This window comes from Sitodiplosis mosellana, unplaced genomic scaffold (assembly GCF_009176505.1).
Source record: "Sitodiplosis mosellana isolate CC-2019 unplaced genomic scaffold, AAFC_SMos_1.0 Smas_scaffold_3, whole genome shotgun sequence".
NCBI lineage: Eukaryota > Metazoa > Arthropoda > Insecta > Diptera > Cecidomyiidae > Sitodiplosis > Sitodiplosis mosellana.
Genome location: NW_022595246.1, coordinates 4,618,704 through 4,637,848, shown reverse-complemented (window position 1 = coordinate 4,637,848; position 19,145 = coordinate 4,618,704). Strand labels below are relative to the sequence as shown.

Here is a 19,145-nt window from a genome sequence, read left to right as displayed (position 1 = left end):
AAAGATCAAATGACATGTCTACATTTGCTTGTTTTACATTGATTTGGAAAATTCACGTGTTATGAAGAGGGTATTGTGCGCAAAGTTATTGATTTCTATTCTAAGAAATCACTTCAGAGCGACTCGAAAATACTTTTTTGCATGTTCAAACGAGATTTTATGTGCAAATTGAAATTTATTTGTGGATTTTTGATGACCTCTGTTTACATAAATTATAGGAATTTTTCATTGTATAGAAAAATGTTCAAATGAATCCGTTTTTACAATCTCTTTTCATAAAATATGCTCATTTGAACTCAGCATCGACATAGCCTTTTCATCTATAAAAAAGATTTCCAGCGAATAGATATAGCACAGTTTTTATAAAGAAGCTAACCTTTAACTTCAATCCAATCACATGGCATACATTAGCCGGTTATCGTCACATTTTTCTCATTCAATCATGTAATATTTCATAATGTAATACGTGACCGATTTATTTGTCAGCGTTACTATATTGGTATTTGAAAAATATGGCATGATATCAATACGAAAAAAAGACACTAAGAAAATTGATTTACGCGATAAAATCGATTGTAATTTTTGTTATTATACCTGGAAGGAAAACTAAAGAAAAAATTAAACATTGAATAGAACGTTATAGTTTTCTTTGCTCTGTTTAAAATTCAACAATAAGTTCAAGTAATTATCTCCGACTCTTGAGAATGAAAAAAAGAATTTGTGCGTGCAAATAAATGTGTACAAATTAAAATTGGAGTATTCCACTAAATCTTATTCTCTATTTAATCAATCAAATTCATTCGAATGGAAGTCGAAGAGAAAATGAAACGTTGGTCTCTGGTTTGGTCGCTATGTTTGTGTTGCTCTTTATGCTTCAGCGACGTGTATGTGTAGTTTAGTGTCAATAGTAGAAAATTCGGTGGATTTTCCCACCCAAAATCAATCAACAACTCCAGTGCAGTTCTTTCGTGTCCGAGTGTTTGACTCAATGAAAAGCTGGTACAAACGATTCGTCGATGAATGTGTGCTTTTTGGGCATAAGTGCAGATGACTTATCCGAATTGACATTTATGTTTGTTGTGACCGACAAAAATAATAACATTTCAATGCGATAAAAGTGTCATGCGATAAGACCATCTCGATTGTGAAAACAAAATCAAATAATGCCATGCCATACCCGGTGTGTCTGTGTGTCTGTGCTCGTTGTGTGCATAATGCACTTCTATGTTGATTCACCAATAAATTCAACGGGGGTCATTCGGCCATAAGTCTTGTCTCAACACATCGGTAAACACACTTTACCATCGACACAACAATGGCCCAAACGAATGAACGATAAATTTACTGTGACAATGGAAAAGGCAAAATATATATTTCACTTTGGCAACGACACCGAATCATCTTATTTATTTTATGTTCAAGGATGGCGATGGCGGATTGTTTGTTCTGTTTCTTTTCTTTTCTTCTTCCATCTCACTCTCTTTCCGTCGTTTTTCGTCTCCAAATACAGGTCTAGTTGCAGTTTCTACTCGAGATAGAGGATGTCAGGTAGAATTTTGTCTTTTCACAACAGAAAAATATCCATATTTTTCCTCTTAAATTGGTTTGGTAAGATTGCATTGAATGGACAAAAATCAACGTCAAAAAACAAAGTTCAATTTAACTTTGTTAGTCCATATTGTGTCAGTGCGCCGTTTGATGGTGCAACCGGAAAGAGGTAGGAAAAAACGGGAAAGTTTTAAATGGTAGATCCCACTAAATTGAAATTCATTTGCATAAATGCAAGCAACGCAATTCATTGCTTTTGGAATTAAAGTCGCACAGCAACAATAAATTTTTGGTTTTTCTTAAGCTCATGTTCTTTTTGTTTATTGTTCGGTTTGTGCACAGAAAGTAGAAGAGATAGAAAAAAAAGGGCCGCAATGGCACGATGCACGATGGTCAGGTGTGAGTTTTTGAAGAAAAACGCCAAGCTATAGTTTCGTGTTTTGCAACCAAAAATAGAGAGTATTTTCAATTTTCTTCGTCGCCACAGAAAAATAATAATAATCTAACAAGACGAAAACTTTCTGGGCGGATATAAATAATCTTGCTTATCTTCCCACGTTGTTGTGAACGCATTAGTGTTTTGGTTTTTTTTTCCACTGTTGTTATCCATAACTTAAATTCAGCAGAACCGGAGAAGAAGAAAAAAAAGTGCCGAAGAAAAGGGAACACGAGCTACAAATCGGTATAACTGTTGCTTTCCGTGTAAATGCCGCAAATAATCTTCCGGTTACTGTTTAATTTTGATCAACGGAAAAGAGATAGAGAGCAAGAAGCATAAATGCTTCTGGTTTATACACAAGTTTTTCTGCTTGGTCACCATTGAATGGATCATTTCAAGTTGGTACAAAAGAGTTTTCGAATAAAAAATTGTGTATGTATATGTGCACGCTGTGCAGTGGAAATAAAGCTCAAAAAGCAAAAGGTACGGTTGCATCTTCATGGTCGCTGCGTTCATTTCGATTTAAGCTAGCCTGATAAATTTGACTTTTCAATTGCAGTTTGCAGCTTGTTTTCGGGTTGATTCTATACACTTGTTGTACAAACAAAATTGAATAACAAAACAGACGAACGAAGAAGAGGGCATCGATGGCGACAACTGTGGCGAACGTGAATTTCAACTCCGTGTTGATTCCGGTGCTACTGTGCTCAAAAATGTTTGCTGTGCTCACCGAGCGCATACATCTCCATTTCTTATTTGAGCCTTTGACTCATTCTTACTGGAGCACTCTTCCATTTTATTACTTTTGTCGTCTGTGAAATTTCACATAGTTTATAATCAAATAGACAACAGAACTTCTTTTTCGATGTGTACTTTTGTGACGAAAGCGAACACAAAATTGCTGATATACACGTTTGGAATTTTTTGGAAGAATTTCAAAAGACCCATAATAACTTGTGTGCGAGTCACCTCTCAAGCATTCCAATTGCTGATATTGTTACAATTCAGTGCCGACGACTCATTGGAGAATTTTTTGGGATAATTATAATCATACCGAAACTTCGGTTTTTTTGGCAACATGATAATGAAAGCATAAGTGATTACATATGCTGTTTCATTTTTGGTGGTAAAAAATGGGGATTTGCTCTTTCTGCCATGCGTATAAAAGCCGATACAAAACGGGAATATATCAGTGTCTTGAATTGGAACAAGCGAAGAAAGTAGCAAACCAAAAGCAAGCTCAAACATGAAGTTCGTACTCGTAGCAGCACTTGGCGTGATTGTGATTTGCGGTAAGCCACTTTGAAATTCGTCAACACTTACACTTATCTATAGTTTCAATCACTCAATTTATTATCGAAAAATTCGTTTCGAGTTATTTGAAAAATTGAAGTCAAATGGAAGAATCAACATAATCAAGGCCATTTTTTTATTCACTACAGGAGTTGGAGCTATCAGCATCGAACAAGGAGCTTCATCAGATGTTGATGAGCTTATATGTTCGATCTGCAAAGATGTTGATGTATTCCTTAAAAAACAAGTTACTGAAGAAACAAGAGTAAGTATTTTCAAGAACTACTAAAAAGACCAGCTCGTTAATCCATTTTCACCATTTTAATTGTTCCCTTTAGAAAAGCGTTGTATCTTATCTAAAAGATCAGTGCAAACTGGTTGAGAAGGCCTTTGCAAATGCTTGTAACGAAATTGTCAAAATGGAGGATGCAGATATTGAGGCGTTGATCAAAAGCAAACCCGCAGCATTTTGCAAGACAATTTCTCTTTGTTAAAGAATCAGTATGAGAATGCAAATTCTATAATAAATTCAAGGCAAACTCTTTCGAGTGATTATCGTCAAAAATGGATACGGCACAAATATGAAAGCCTGTTCCAATATTTCTTTTTGCAAAAATAAAGATCAAATGACATGTCTACATTTGCTCGTTTCATTTAGTTACTTTTTATTTTTGTACATGAACCATAAAAGCTACCAAAAATACGTTGGAAATCTTAACAGTTTTACCTATTTTCAAATCAGTGAGAATTTGAAACGTCGAAATTCATTTATCAATATTGATATACTTTATATATAAAGTAATTTTAAACATCGAATCAACATTAGCTTATGTGTCACTAATCAAACACTCCTTCGCTCTTTTTCTCTTTTTCATTTTGACCAATCGAATTTATCTTGAAACTTATTTTGATGTAACGGCGGTGATATCCCATTTCTATTGAACCCCTGATCTTGCGTCAGAGAAACGTAGGCTATTTGTGTGGAACACGTTATTTTAATCTGATTTCGATAAAAATGGTTGATTCAAAAGGATTGATTAAAAGCAGCAGAAAAGAAATATTTTAATACCGTTGTTGAGTTACACAAAGTAGAAAAAACCCGAGAGTCATCAACGCTGTTCTAAATAATTACATTTTCTTTCTCGAATGCAAAAAATTGTGGATTTTAGACAAAAAAACACATGTGTATGAGATAGTTTACAATAGTAGTCATATGAATAAAATTCATGACTCATTATTAGTGTTGTTATGTTATCAATGCTAAAAAATGAAACAAATTACATACGTAACAAGTACTTTTCCGCCAGCTTTGTAAAAGTGTTGTTCCCTTACATTTGTGTATGTTACCTTAATATCTCTGAAAGCATAATTTTTCTATCATTTATTTGTCCATAATATCTTTTTTGATGAAAATAATTTTTGTATTAAATCTTAAACAATCACAAAAATGACATGCGTTGAATAAAAATGCAATTTTTAGTGTTAAATATCACAAGTTAAAAACATTATCACGAATAATTGCGATGTTTGACAAATTATTCAGAAGCGATTCCGATTTGAGACAACAATGATATGAATTCTTTGCTATTTATTAAAAAAATTCTGGGTATCAAACCAATAATTTTCCTAACTAACTATGTTCGCGGAAAAGTAATGAGTTACAACATGAAAATGGCATTAATAAAAAGAAATGTGAGATGATAATAAGTTTGTGCCGTTGCTTCAGAAATAGTTTATGGATGAATATTAGGATTGTAATGGTAATAAATGGGGATTTTTTCCTTTAGCTATGCATATAAAAGCCGTTACTAAACCAGTGTATTTCAGTGTCTTAAACTGAGACGAGCGAAGAGAGAAGAGAACTAAAAGCAAATCACAGGATGAAGTCGTTACTCTTATTAGCACTTGGCGTGTTCATTATTTGTGGTAAGCTATTTCGAAATTCGTTAACCCTTCAACTGCTTTAAACCAATTTCACACAAGTAATTTATCACCGAAAAATGCAATTGTGTTTCAATAAATGAAGTCAAATGAATGTATAAATATCATAAAAATGATGTTTTTTTTGTTTATTCGTCATAGGAATTGATGCGTCACCGTTCAACATCCAACACGGAGGCTCGGCTCTCACTGTTGATGAAGGTCTTAAGGTGAGGATATGATTCATAGTGTTAGACACAAGTAGTCTCTATGTAACTAGTTTCTCCAATTGTTTGAAACATCTTCCTGTATTCACTTTTATACTTTCAAAAATTCAAGTTGAAAAAGATTTTTTTTTAAATTTATCATCACCGTTTCAATCGCTTTTCTTAAGGCCGCCGTAGTAAAGGCATTGCAGGAAGAGTGTTCGAAGGCAGCAGATAAGGCTACTTGTGACAAGATTGCCAAAATAGATGACAAAGAAATTGTGTCCTTCATCAAAGATCATCTTGTAATGCAATTTGCAAGAAGTTTGAAAATTTGGGAACAGTATAAGAATGCAAAATCCATGACAAATTGAAGAGAAACTCTTTCGAGTAGTTGATGCCCAGAATGATGACGGCGCAAATGAAAGCCTGTTCAAATATTTTTTTTTTCTGCAAAAATAAAGATCATATGACATGTTTACATTTGCTTGTTTTATTATAGTAATTTAACTCTTGTCCGCTGTTCCAACAAAATTACGTATCCGTTGCTACAGTGTCAATTTGACATTTCATATTTTGCAGCAATAAAAATATATCTTGATGTTAACTTTTGTACAAACATGTAGCCAAGCTATACAATTACAACAACAATAACACGGACTGCAATAGCAATGTTAGCCCGTTGCACCGTTCGATTACACCGTACAACAAATTTCAACTTTTGCTCTCACACATGGACACTTTAAATGCAGGATGTTAGGGGACCTAAAAACAAACAAAACTGCTTACTACGATTTCTCCGTTGACGTGGTAATAAGAAAAATATCGACCTATCAAATATTTTGTGTGGGCTAGGATTTTTAGACTTTTATATCATCATGTTTTGGTCATTAACTCAACTATTAATGATGTTATTGACTTGAAATCTTTTTTCATTTCATAGAAAAGAGTCAGAAAAACAAATTCCGTTGAAAAAATATGCCAAAAAATCATCTTTGGGTGGTTTTTTTGACCAAAATATCGAAAAAATGCCATTTTTACTAGTTTTTTGACCAAAACGCGCACGGTTTTTCATTTTTCCTGATTATTGTGCTACCAAAACTGTAGCCAGAGGTGAAACAAATATTTTTCCATCAAATACTAACCCAAAATACCATATCTAGTCGACTTGCATACTACATAACCGCTTATTGATCTCTATCCGTGAAACCAACCAAAAATCAAAAATATCAATTTCGGGTTTTCTGTTTATTTTCCCGGATAATTTTATTGAAAATGGTTCAAAACTACAAGAAACACTTAAAATGATACGATTATAATGATTTTTACATAGTTAAAAAAAATTGTCGATCGCTTTTTCGTTTGTGCTGATTGGGATCTGTGTCACGACAAATTGAACATACATGAAGTGAATTTTTAATGATATATTCACTTTCATTTCTTTGAACGCAGTCAACATTTCAGCAACAATTTCTTTATAATTCTCTGCTCTGTTGTTTCCCAAAAAGTTATTGCAGACATCGCGAATTCCTTCAAATGCCCTCTTTTGGATGAGAGTTAATAGATCAGAGAATTCGGAGCATTCCAAAAGCTGTCTAGTTTGTGGACCATTCAGTTTACCTGGGCATTGAGAGTACATTTGTTTTATGAGAAATTACCAGAGATTGCATGCACCACACAGCTATAGTTGGATGCGAAAAAAGGTAGCTTTTTTTAGTCAATAGTTCGAGATATTTTGAAATAGAAGCTACCGCACAATTTGTTCCGAATTATTCTGAACGATCAATTGGATTTTTAGAAGTAGAGGGCAAACGTTATATATGGATTTGTCTCTTTTTCATTGATTGAACGTTTGGATACCACTTCCAATACCACGTTTGGATCCAATTGATCGTTCAGAATAATGTTTGAAATTATAAAGAAATTGTTGCTGAAATGTTGACTGCGTTCAAAGAAATGAAAGTGAATATATCATTAAAAATTCACTTCATGTATGTTCAATTTGTCGTGACACAGATCCCAATCAGCACAAACGAAAAAGCGATCGACAATTTTTTTTAACTATGTAAAAATCATTATAATCGTATCATTTTAAGTGTTTCTTGTAGTTTTGAACCATTTTCAATAAAATTATCCGGAAAAATAAACAGAAAACCCGAAATTGATATTTTTGATTTTTGGTTGGTTTCACGGATAGAGATCAATAAGCGGTTATGTAGTATGCAAGTCGACTAGATATGGTATTTTGGGTTAGTATTTGATGGGAAAATATTTGTTTCACCTCTGGCTACAGTTTTGGTAGCACAATAATCAGGAAAAATGAAAAACCGTGCGCGTTTTGGTCAAAAAACTAGTAAAAATGGCATTTTTTTCTCGATATTTTGGTCAAAAAAACCACCCAAAGATGATTTTTTGGCATATTTTTTCAACGGAATTTGTTTTTCTGACTCTTTACTATGAAATGAAAAAAGATTTCAAGTCAATAACATCATTAATAGTTGAGTTAATGACCAAAACATGATGATATAAAAGTCTAAAAATCCTAGCCCACACAAAATATTTGATAGGTCGATATTTTTCTTATTACCACGTCAACGGAGAAATCGTAGTATGCAGTTTTGTTTGTTTTTAGGTCCTCTAATATCCTGCGTTTAAAGTGTCCATGTGTGAGAGGATGTGTTGTACGGTGTTATCGATCGCTTGGATATGCTCTTGTTGATCAAATCGATTGAATCAATTTCGTAAGACATTAGGAGAAGTAAGAAAGTTTACAATTTCACCCATTTTCAAATCAGTGAATATTTGAAATGTCGAAACTCATTTATTACCATCAAAATGCTCATATTTATCAATTTTTAAAAATAGAAACAACATAAGCTTATGAAACTTTTCTCACTCCTTTTTTTCTTTTTTTCATTTTATTCTTGAAACTTATTTTATGTAAAGGCATTGATATCTCATTTCTATTGAACTTTCGAAATGTAGGCTATTTGTGTGGAATGCGATATATTTCAATTTGATTTCGATGAAAATGGTTTATTAAAAGAATAACACTTGATTAAAACTAGCGGAAAAGAAATATTTAAATACCATTTTTGAGTTACGTAATGGGAAAAACCAAAAAGTCATCGATGCGTTTCTGAAGAATTAAATCTTTTTTCTCGGATGCAAAAGTGGATTTTGGAAGAAAGCTAAATGTAAATGGTATATGAAAACGCATGTATATGAAACCATTTACAATAGAAGTCATATGAATAAAATGCACATATGACTGGTGTTGCTATGTTATCATTGCTACAAATTAGGTTACACGATAAAAAAATTTATTAATAAAATGAAATGAGAGCACGGATTGCGAAGTGATTTTAATTTTGTGCCGTTGCTTAAGAAATAGTTTGTGGATGAATATTAGGATTGCAATGGTAGTAGATGGGGATTTTTTCCTTCTACCATGCATATAAAAGCCGTTAACAAGCCGGTATATTTCAGTGTCTTGAACTGAGACGAGCGAAGAAAGAAAAGAGTGAAAAGCAAATCAAAATATGAAGTCATTAATCTTATTAGCACTTGGCGTGTTCATTATTTGTGGTAAGCTACTTCGAAGTTCGTTAACCCTTTAACAACTTGAAACCCTTTTCACACAAATTATTTATTGACGAAAACCTCATTTGTGAGATTTCAAAAATTTAAGTCAAACCGAAGTATCAATATAATCTGAGCGATTTTATTTTTGTTTATTTGTTACAGGAATTGAGGCATCACCGTTCAACATCAAAAACAGAGGTTCACCTCTTACTGACGCGAAGGAATGTCAAGCCTGCAAGGACATTGCAGCATATCTTAAGGAGGAGGTTGATGAAGGCGATAAGGTGAGGATATGAATCATTGTGTTAGACTAGTCTCTATAACTATCTTACTTTTAAGAATTACACTTAAACATACTTTCTAAATTTATTTTCACCGTTTCAATTGTTCTCTTTAGGATGATATAATAAAGGCCATAATGGATGAGTGCTCTCGTGTAGAAGATAAGACTGTTTGTGACAAGATTGCCGAAGCAGATGACGAAATAGTTGAATTCTTCATCAAAAATTCACCCGAAGCAATTTGCAAGCAACTTAAATGCTGTTAAAGAATCAGTATAAAATAACAGATTCTATACTGAATCAAAGGCAAACTCTTTCGGAGATTTAATGCCCAAAATGACAATGGCACAATTGAAAGCCTGTTCAAATATTTCCTTTTTGCAAAAATAAAACTCATATATGACATGTCTACATTTGTTTGTTTCTCTTTCACTTTTCGATTAACACTATGATTGTTCTTGGGGCACCCAGGGCCCCCAGCGAACTTTAAAGTTGAATAAAATTACTAAACAAAGTATAAACCAACCGGAGTTAAGTCTCATTTTATAGATTGAACATTTCTTTACACGAATGAAAAAAAAAACATATGCATATGTGTGAGTATGTGTAAAATACAGCCTGCCGCAAAACATGTTACGCGGTTGTTCTTGGGGGACCACAGGGCCCCATGGCTATTTTATATTATAACTGGACTATGATAAAAGATATCGACTTGATGTCTGTGGCGAAGTTGTAGTACTCAAGCTGCTCTACAACTTTGCCGAAGACACCAAGTCGTTATCTCTTATCAGTTTTGCGGAATACGCGAGAAACCGCAGAAAACCGCGAAAAAACGCGTTTTTTCCTTATCATTTTTCACGGAACTGATAAGAGATAACGAGATGGTGTCTGAGGCAAAGTTGTAGTTCTGGTCGAGTACTACAATTATTCCGATTCATTATTTCGTTATCTCTTATCAATTACGCGAGAAACCGCAAAAAACCGCGAAAAATTGCGTTTTTTTCCTTGTCGTTTTTTCATGGAACTGATAAGAGATAACGACTTGATGTCTATGGTGAAGTTGTAGTACTCAAGCTGCTCTACATTTCTGTCGAAGAGGCAAGTCTCTTACTTCTTATCAGCTTCACTAAAACGATGTGGGAAAATTTTGCGATTTTCGCGTTTTTTCGCGTTTTTCGCGGAACTGATAAGAGATAAGCAATATTTGTTGAGCCAAAATTATAGCAAACTTTGAGTATTACAGTCCAGATTTCATATGAAGTATCTTGGGGGCCCTGGAGTCCCCCAAGAACAGTAATATGTTGCAAATATGAAGAACAGTCGTAGTGTTAATCAAATCAATTTGTGGTAAAAAAGGTGTTTAAGCACAAAGCGTTTGATATTTACTTGTAAACAATTATTTGAGAGCGATTTGCAATAGTTGCTAATGTCCCGTATTTTAACCACGGGCACTTCGGAAAATGGGTTCATTTGAAGGTGAATTCTTTCACTAAAGCATGGGTCGCATGAATCTTCTCTGCGCTTTACATCGGAGTTGTAGTGAAGTTAAATCACGAACCATGATATACTCGATTAAATCTAAGACAAATCCGCTAAAACAGTTTTTGGGAAGACAGAAGAAAATAGTAGTTCTTTCTTCATGTCGAATTGAAATTTCGAGAAAAAAAGAAAAATAAAGTATTTCGATATATATTAAACAGAAATGTGTGAGTCGCATCTCAGTCTCTCTTTTCGCTTTCATTTCAACCAAAGAAGTTTTCTTGTAATTTGCTTTTAGGCAAACGCATTGATATTTAGGCAACATATTTCAACTAACGCTATCACTGAATGCGTCAGAGAAACGTAGCCTATTTGTGTGGAATGTTGTATTTTAATTCTAGACGTTTTTAATAGGAAATGGTAAACCCTGATACTGCTTTATTTTTTAAATTTTAATCTCAATTTCTTGATTTGATTCAAACGAGCGAAAAACATATTTTAATGAAATTTCTGGATCACAGAATGGAAAAAACAAAGTGGATAGCATTTAATTAGTAAATCATTTATGGATATATTTGTTTAAATCTCTAAGGGAGATTTAAAAAGAAGGTGAAACATCTCCCAATATTATGAAGACTCAAAGTTTCAATGTTAAACTATTCGGAAAAAATGGAGATGCTAAAATGATTTTAAAACTATTTTGGTTTCAAAGGGCTCAATTGTGTTTCATCTAGAAAAATGATCCAAGCGACAAATAGAAATGAAGTATTCTTTTTAGAATGCAAAAGAAATATTTTAAATTCAAAATGATATATTTATCTATCAAGAATTATAATTCCCATGTAAAAACATATGTGTGGTCGAACCGTTTACGATGGTAGTCATAAGTTTTATACTTCGTAACTGATTAACGTAATTACGTTTCCAATGCTTAAAAATAAGTTTCTAGATAATAATTTTTTTATTGAAATGAAAGGGTAATTTACGAAGTTATTTTAGGCTTATGCCATTTCATAAGAAATAGTTTATTCATGAATATCGGAATTGTAATGAGGATTATTGCATTTAGAGTGCATATAAAAGCCGGTACATAACTGAACTCTTGAACAGAGGCGAACGAAGAAAGTAGTAAGCTGAAAGCAAATCAAAACATGAAGTCGGTATTCTTATTAGCACTTTGCGTGTTTATAATTTGTGGTAAGCCATATCGAAATTCTTCAATCCCTAACTACTTTAAGCCATTCGATTTTCAAAAATCGAAGTCAAATGAAATTACCAATATAATTAACGTGTAGTGAATTGGTTTGTTTGTTACAGGAGTTGGCGCGTCATTGTCAAAAAGAGGGCCATTCACTCTTGAAGCAAATAATAACAACAAAAAAGGAATTTCAGCCGATATTGGCGACGATATCGGCGATCTTGGATGTTCGATCTGTAAAGACGTTACGGTGTTTGCTAAAAAACAAATCTCTGAAGATACTAAGGTAAATAAATGAAAACTTTCAACAAATATTAAAAATAGACATTTTAATCCGTTTTTATCGCTTTTCGTTCTCTTTAGAAAGATATAATAACTACTTTGCAGAATGTGTGCAAAAGCGTTTTGTCATTCTTTGAAACTTTTTGTAATGAGCTTGTCAAAATGGAGGACACAGACATTGAATCGCTGATTAAAAGTGACCCCGAAGCAATTTGCAAGCAAATTGGGCTATGTTAAGGAATCAATATGTGAATTCAAATTCCATAACGAATCAAAGGCAAACTCTTTCGAGGAGTTAATGCCCAAAATGGCAATGGCACAATTGAAAGCCTGTTCAAATATTTCCTTTTTGCAAAAATAAAACTCATATATGACATGTCTACATTTGTTTGTTTCTCTTTCACTTTTTGATTAAGCAAATCAATTTGTGGTAAAAAGGGTGTTTGAGCACAAAGCGTTTGATATTTACTTGTAAATAATTATTTGAGAGCGATTTGCAACACATAGAGAATGACATTTGTTAGGCAAAATCGTTCTAATGGTGAAACGTCAAACTACCAACAGATTGTTTCAAATGTATTGGAAATTTCAGTACAAGTGCGAAATTTTGTTTACTAATACTACGTAAGTGACTTGCGACTTGCGTTGTGCCATTTGTACTGAATTTATCAATACATTTGAAACAATCTTTTGGTTGTTTGACGTTTCACCAATGAAATTCGGATGGTTCACTAATTCTGTTTGCTAATGCTCCGTATTTTGAACACGGAAACTTTGGAAAATCGGTCAATTTGACGGTGAATCTTTCACTTGAGCATGCGTCGTATGAATCTTTCCTGCGCTTTACATCGGAGCTGTAGTGAAGTTAAATCACGAACCTAAGACAGAATACTTGATTGAACCTAAGACAAGAACGCTAAAATAGTTTTGGGAAGACAGAAGAAAATAGTTGTGCTTTCTTCATGTCGAATTGAAATTTCGAGAGAAAAAGAAAAATAAAGTATTTCGATATATAATATTAAACACAAATGTGTGAATCACGTCTCAGTCTTTCTTTTCTTTTTCATTTCAATCAAAGAAGTTTTCTTGTAATTTGCTTTTAGGCAAACACATTGATAACATATTTCAACTAACGAATGCGTCAAATAAACATAGGCTATTTGTGTGGAATGCGATATTTTAATTTGAGACGTGATTCATAGAAAATAATAAAGTCCGAGAGTGCTATATTTTTTAAATTTAAACATGTGCCTTTTCAAAGGAATCATGATGGTAGTCATAAGTATAAAATTCGTAACTAATTATCGCAATTGTGTTTGTAATGCCCAAAAATATGTAGCTGGATAAAAAACTTCACTTAACAATGAATCAAAATAGAAAATTACTAAATTATTTTCGGCTTATGCCATTTGATAAGAAATGATATTATTCATGAATATTAAAATGGTAATGGGGATTATTCCATCTAGAGAGAGTGCATATAAAAGCCGTGCACATAGCTTCTATGGTTCAGTGTCTTGAAACGAGGCGAACAAAGAAAGTAGCAAGCTGAAAGCAAATTACAAGATGAAGTCGGTATTCTTATTAGCACTTGGCGTGTTCATTATTTGTGGTAAGCCATATCGAAATTCTTCAATCCCTAACTACTTTAAGTCATTCGATTTTTAAAATTCGCTCGATTTTCAAAATTGAAGTCAAACGAAATTATCAATATAATTAACGTGTAGTGAATTGGTTTGTTTGTTACAGGAGTTGGCGCGTCATTGTCAAAAAGAGGGCCATACACTCTTGAAGCAAATAATAACAACAAAAAAGGAATTTCAGCCAATATTGGCGACGATATCGGCGATCTTGGATGTTTGATCTGTAAAGATGTTACGGTGTTTGCTAAAAAACAAATCTCTGAAGATACTAAGGTAAATAAATGAAAACTTTCAACAAATATTAAAAATAGACATTTTAATCCGTTTTTATCGCTTTTCGTTCTCTTTAGAAAGATATAATAACTACTTTGCAGAATGTGTGCAAAAGCGTTTTGTCATTCTTTGAATCTTTTTGTAATGAGATTGTCAAAATGGAGGACGCAGACATTGAATCGCTGATTAAAAGTGACCCCGAAGCAATTTGCAAGCAAATTGGGCTATGTTAAGGAATCAATATGAAATTACAGATTCTATACTGAATCAAAGGCAAACTCTTTCGAGAAGCTAATGCCCAAAATGGAAATGACAAAAATGAAAAAATGTTGTTACTCCAAATGGTCCTTTTTTGTAGTAAATAAAGATGATGTGACTAACTCTTCGTAGTCAAACTGTCAACATTTGTGTGTTTAATTGTTGTCTATTCATTTATTTCACACCAATTTTAGCCGAAATATAAAATTTTACCATCAATTAAGGCTAAGATCAAAAGAATTTTCAGAGTGAACTACGGCGCTTTCGTCACTCGTGCATACTGTCATCCGTTGTAATGATTACCAGCGCAACAGTTTGTATGAATCTTTCCATTTCCCATTTGTATTCCTGTTTAGTTGCCGTGCACCTTTTTTCTTTCTTTTTCACATCTTCGCCAGCATGATGTTATCCATCGCTGCATGTCGCTTCTCTGAAATACGACAAAAACCACAAACAACGTTCCGACTGGATAAAGTGATGAGACAAAGCAAATCGTATGCGTCATAGATTTTTCCATAGAACTTGTTGTGCTTGATATTTGCTTTTCGGTCGAAGAAAATCGGTAAAATGAACAGAGAAAGGAAAAGCGGAACAGAACGTGAGTGAAAGATAGACGAACGCATTGTGTTCCACACAGTCAAATGAAAATTCACTGGTGTTCGAGTATTGTGTGACATTGTGAAGAAATGGAGCGAATGATATGCACACAATAAAAGGCATTCATTTGAATTTCTTAATGAAAATATTGCCTAACGTAAAATTCACCAGAAATTATTATTAGAACCGAATGAAATGTGCAGAAACACAAGAATATGGCATACATCGAATGAAAAACAACAACAACTGAAAAAACTGGATGCAAAAGTACCGAAACGAAACAAAGAAAATGCTTCATAATTAATATGCCAGAAGATACACAAAACGATTTATTATTTTCTTTTCTGTTCAGCTGTGTGCAAAACAGTTATCTGTCTGTATACAGAAAGTCCGGATGACTTTCCGCGGACCATTTTTTTAATACCATGATTTTTATGTGTTCTTTTTTCTTCGAAAAGAGCAGAAAAAAGAAACCAGAGAGGATTTTACTTGATTAAGCTTTGTACTGGATAAAATGCAGGTTGGAATTTAGCTTCGCTCAGTTCAAGTGCGTTCATACGAAATCAAAGACGAGAGTCCAAACCGAAACAGATTTAGAGCACATGGCTCGGGATAGAATAATTATTCCACTTTGTTACTTCACGATATGATGCTGCTGTTGGTTTTTTTTGTGTGTCGTAGTGAAGGTGTCCGGCAAACGCTTTTTTCGCAGTAATAATTCCCGCGCACAATAGAAAAACAACAGCAAAAAAATGATAATAAATTTTCATTTGTCGGCAATTTTTCTTTTTGCCATTTATGCTGTTTATTAAAATAAACGTTCATTTACCATCGAATTTCAATCGTTCCATACACAGGCGCGCACACTCAATTTTATTTGTTGTAACGCATTTTTCGTTTAATAAATGTGTCTTCCTGTTCATGTTTTTCCAATTTACGAAACAAATTGGTGGAAAAAATGCGTTGATAAAATAATTTCATTTCTGATATCGTTGGCCCTGTTCCAAATGCTTGACAGGCATTCCCATGCATTTTGCGACTGCTTGAATTCGTTGAATACAGGTTAACATATTAAAATATCACGAGCATCGTAAGCCGTAGCAATAACGGTGGAAAATAAGCAACAGCAGCAGCAGAAGCGGCAGCACGACTTAAGGCAAATAATTACCGAATATTTCATACAAACGTGTACTGGTTGCGCTTCAAGCGAATGTTCGTTCATTCGTTTGTCATTTTGGATGATGTGTTTTTTTTTCTCTCTCTCTCTCTTCACCGTGTCGATTTATCTTTATCGCGCCACCAGCGATGCTATTGCTGTTGCTACTGCTTCATCCCCTTTGATTTGTTATTCATTTTTATCCCGGTTCATCGTCTTAAGAGCTTTTGGAACCGGCTGCAAATCTCTTGATTTAAATGCTCCCATTTTTGTGTGTACCTATGTGTGCGTATGTGTGCTCAATACCCAGATCCAGGGAAAAAATCGTTGCCACTTTGTTTTCGCGCATATTTATTTCACAATGTCATCTCATTGACTTATTTGAATGTGATTTGTTCATCCGTGGTGTCTTCATGTCTTTCTCTCTCTCTTTCTCCTACGCCCACCCTCCCTCTCTCACATTTATCGTGTGCATTCGATGGCATGGTTGTCAACAGCAAGTGGAAAATGAGGTGAAGGTGAAACCACGCAAAGCATTTTCATCATATTAAATTTCATGGAAATTCATTTGTACACAAAAATATTAAACCATGAATAATGTCATCATGCAATCATGAATCAACTTCAAATCAATTGAAAATCACCGCCGCTACCGCCCGTTGCACCCCTCGTGTTCCGCGAAAGCGTTTTTATACCGCTCATGGTACGGCAATTCAAGTAGTTTACAACAATAACAATGGCAACGAATCTATGCGTTTATCGCGCGAAATAGATGAAGTCCTCCTTTGCTTCGCGTAGAGATCTTCTTCAGCGCCTTTATTTATTTCTATTTTGCTGTACCTTTTCCTCATCCCCTCATCATCAATTCGCATTTAGTCGTTCGCACGATAATATGCTGCTCTTGATGGCGAGAGATGCTTGTTCGCGGAAAAGATTGGATGATGGTTCCTCTCTCTCTCTCTCTCTCTCTCTCTCTCTCTCTCTCTCTGTGTGTGTGTGTGTGTGTGTGTGTGTGTGTGTTTGTTGCTGTGGTGAAAGCGGAACATTTCGCCTTGATTTTTGGATCGTTTGAATAAACATTTGAATTTAAAATGATTTTCGATGACAATGCGTCACACGCAACGGAAAACTTATCCAACAAAAAACAGTTAATATTCAAATTCCATCTCACCCCTTTCGTTCGTTCGCTCTCCCACTCCACGATTCCAAATAAACCATGCCATTTCTAGATGCTAAGCCGCGGATTTAACCAGATTCATATTTTTTGTTGTTTTGCTCTTCCCTCATCTTCAATCATCCGTCCGCGCTCGAAGAATTGTGTTACGGTTGACATTTTTGCTGAAAGCAAAACGCACAAATTTCCAATCCTTTATGTTCTGAAACGCGATTTTATCTTCTGTAAACACAAAATTCGGGACAATTTTCATGGTCGTGAATTTTGTAAGTAAAATGGACTGTGATGAACCGACGCATATTTTAAATGGAAAAATACTTTTGATTCTAAATGTTCTTGCAAATTTGGGGGTGGTTTAGCGGTGCTGATTGCCAATTCACGTTCTGAACGCATTTTTCAACGCTAAAGAAGTTGTTACATAATTCAATTTTGTGTCGAATTTCGCCGAATTTCTGTGCAATCTAATCCAGAGCGAGTGGGAGTCTCACATTGTGAGAGTGAACGAGATAACGTATTTTCGCAACCAACAACTGAATCCAAATCAATCTTATTTCCATATAAGGCACAAAATGGTACTTTTTTCGAGTGCAAGAAAACGTTGCACTCGCCGCTCTACATGAAATTGCAATAAAATCATGCGGAACAAGCGAAAACTTTGCTGATTTTAAGTACTTTCAAGTGTTAAACCGAAAATGTGATGGATGAATACAAGCGTATTAAATCTGGGTAGCACAAACACTTGAACATTCTATCACTCATATCCGCCTCTCAATGAGTGAGATTGCCTATTAGTGTGCGCATTTCTCTTGTGGATGAGTTTAAGTGTTCTCATCAAGAAACTAACTGATCACAAAGAGGAAATATTTTAATCGACTTTAATATATTTCGTGTGAATTGCATCGTCGTCGTCGTTGTCGTTGTCGTCGTCGTTGTCGTTGTTGCTGCTGTTGTTGTTTTATCATCAACAATTTCGAAAATACACGTGATGCAATTCGCCGTTGGGTGGCGTTCTCCTTTTTTTCCGCCGCTTTATATAAAAGTTGGAAAGCAGTAATTGCTGTGCCGCCAATAACAAAACCGCTCATTAATACGAATCGCAAAGTTTTTGCCGTTACCGCGAAAATGCAAACAAAATTTTTTATTCCCTTCGAAAATGCACATACACCGCAAATGAATGAGTTCGCGTGAGTAAGAAGCACCTAAATGATATGCTTCACGTGCATGGAATCTTCAGCGTGAAAGTCAAGACAAAGCAATTTCCCTAAACGAACCGAAGAAAAAGTGTGCGCTTGTATGTGTGTGTGTGAGTGTGGAAAAGGAAAGTTTTGTAATTTATAGAAGTTGTACTTGGAATAAATGGAGAAGTACGAGACAGCCATTTGATGCAATTCATTAAGAACACGTCTTCAAATGAATTCCAACTGTTGTGGATATAAATTTCAACGCAACGAAAATATATTTATGTATTATATACACACACACAGATCTATTTAGTAATTTATAAATGGAATGCGTTTGCAATATTCGCCGTGGGTTGTTCAGGCTGATACGAATTTGGTTTATCGTCGGAATTAACCGTTCTTCACCGATATATCCAAAGTAAGAAGTTGAATCTCAATTTAATTGGCGAATTATTATTTCTTGATACTTGAAATGTACAGTAAAATTGTTTACCTGAACAGAGATAATCCCTCTGAGATAGTATGCTGTGACGGTCCAATGTTTAATATTGTTGGTTTTCTGGAAAAGACAATGTAAATGATGAAACCGAGTTACATGAAACGCACTTCACTTTGAATGAAATTCTGGAACT

General features: G+C 34.3%; 4 protein-coding genes across 4 annotated transcripts; all 4 read left to right on the top strand.

Annotated features, from left to right (window-relative positions):
• The first annotated feature begins 3,188 nt into the window (after positions 1 to 3,188).
• On the top strand, positions 3,189 to 3,918 carry LOC129565735 (uncharacterized). The gene is made up of 3 exons (XM_055440904.1): positions 3,189 to 3,279; positions 3,430 to 3,545; positions 3,619 to 3,918. The coding sequence occupies exons 1-3, from the start codon at positions 3,234 to 3,236 to the stop codon at positions 3,772 to 3,774; spliced, it is 318 nt and encodes a 105-aa protein (XP_055296879.1). The 5' UTR covers positions 3,189 to 3,233; the 3' UTR covers positions 3,775 to 3,918.
• A 4,945-nt stretch (positions 3,919 to 8,863) lies between these two features.
• On the top strand, positions 8,864 to 9,585 carry LOC129565736 (uncharacterized). The gene is made up of 3 exons (XM_055440905.1): positions 8,864 to 8,994; positions 9,154 to 9,275; positions 9,389 to 9,585. The coding sequence occupies exons 1-3, from the start codon at positions 8,949 to 8,951 to the stop codon at positions 9,536 to 9,538; spliced, it is 318 nt and encodes a 105-aa protein (XP_055296880.1). The 5' UTR covers positions 8,864 to 8,948; the 3' UTR covers positions 9,539 to 9,585.
• Positions 9,586 to 11,862: 2,277 nt separating this feature from the next.
• On the top strand, positions 11,863 to 12,613 carry LOC129565731 (uncharacterized). The gene is made up of 3 exons (XM_055440901.1): positions 11,863 to 11,948; positions 12,069 to 12,235; positions 12,313 to 12,613. The coding sequence occupies exons 1-3, from the start codon at positions 11,903 to 11,905 to the stop codon at positions 12,466 to 12,468; spliced, it is 369 nt and encodes a 122-aa protein (XP_055296876.1). The 5' UTR covers positions 11,863 to 11,902; the 3' UTR covers positions 12,469 to 12,613.
• Positions 12,614 to 13,755: 1,142 nt separating this feature from the next.
• LOC129565732 (uncharacterized) lies at positions 13,756 to 14,549 on the top strand. Its single transcript, XM_055440902.1, has 3 exons — positions 13,756 to 13,843; positions 13,981 to 14,147; positions 14,225 to 14,549. Exons 1-3 carry the CDS (start codon positions 13,798 to 13,800, stop codon positions 14,378 to 14,380), a joined length of 369 nt encoding a protein of 122 aa, XP_055296877.1. The 5' UTR covers positions 13,756 to 13,797; the 3' UTR covers positions 14,381 to 14,549.
• Positions 14,550 to 19,145: the final 4,596 nt, after the last annotated feature.

What these genes read in the sequence shown, in the direction of transcription:
- LOC129565735 (XM_055440904.1), top strand. Translation starts at nt 3,234, where the DNA reads ATGAAGTTCGTACTCGTAGCAGCACTTGGCGTGATTGTGATTTGCG. An exon ending in TGGCGTGATTGTGATTTGCG is followed by an intron (nt 3,280 to 3,429) that starts GTAAGCCACTTT and finishes TATTCACTACAG; the next exon opens with GAGTTGGAGCTATCAGCATC. An exon ending in AAGTTACTGAAGAAACAAGA is followed by an intron (nt 3,546 to 3,618) that starts GTAAGTATTTTC and finishes TGTTCCCTTTAG; the next exon opens with AAAAGCGTTGTATCTTATCT.
- LOC129565736 (XM_055440905.1), top strand. Translation starts at nt 8,949, where the DNA reads ATGAAGTCATTAATCTTATTAGCACTTGGCGTGTTCATTATTTGTG. An exon ending in TGGCGTGTTCATTATTTGTG is followed by an intron (nt 8,995 to 9,153) that starts GTAAGCTACTTC and finishes TATTTGTTACAG; the next exon opens with GAATTGAGGCATCACCGTTC. An exon ending in AGGTTGATGAAGGCGATAAG is followed by an intron (nt 9,276 to 9,388) that starts GTGAGGATATGA and finishes TGTTCTCTTTAG; the next exon opens with GATGATATAATAAAGGCCAT.
- LOC129565731 (XM_055440901.1), top strand. Translation starts at nt 11,903, where the DNA reads ATGAAGTCGGTATTCTTATTAGCACTTTGCGTGTTTATAATTTGTG. An exon ending in TTGCGTGTTTATAATTTGTG is followed by an intron (nt 11,949 to 12,068) that starts GTAAGCCATATC and finishes TGTTTGTTACAG; the next exon opens with GAGTTGGCGCGTCATTGTCA. An exon ending in AAATCTCTGAAGATACTAAG is followed by an intron (nt 12,236 to 12,312) that starts GTAAATAAATGA and finishes CGTTCTCTTTAG; the next exon opens with AAAGATATAATAACTACTTT.
- LOC129565732 (XM_055440902.1), top strand. Translation starts at nt 13,798, where the DNA reads ATGAAGTCGGTATTCTTATTAGCACTTGGCGTGTTCATTATTTGTG. An exon ending in TGGCGTGTTCATTATTTGTG is followed by an intron (nt 13,844 to 13,980) that starts GTAAGCCATATC and finishes TGTTTGTTACAG; the next exon opens with GAGTTGGCGCGTCATTGTCA. An exon ending in AAATCTCTGAAGATACTAAG is followed by an intron (nt 14,148 to 14,224) that starts GTAAATAAATGA and finishes CGTTCTCTTTAG; the next exon opens with AAAGATATAATAACTACTTT.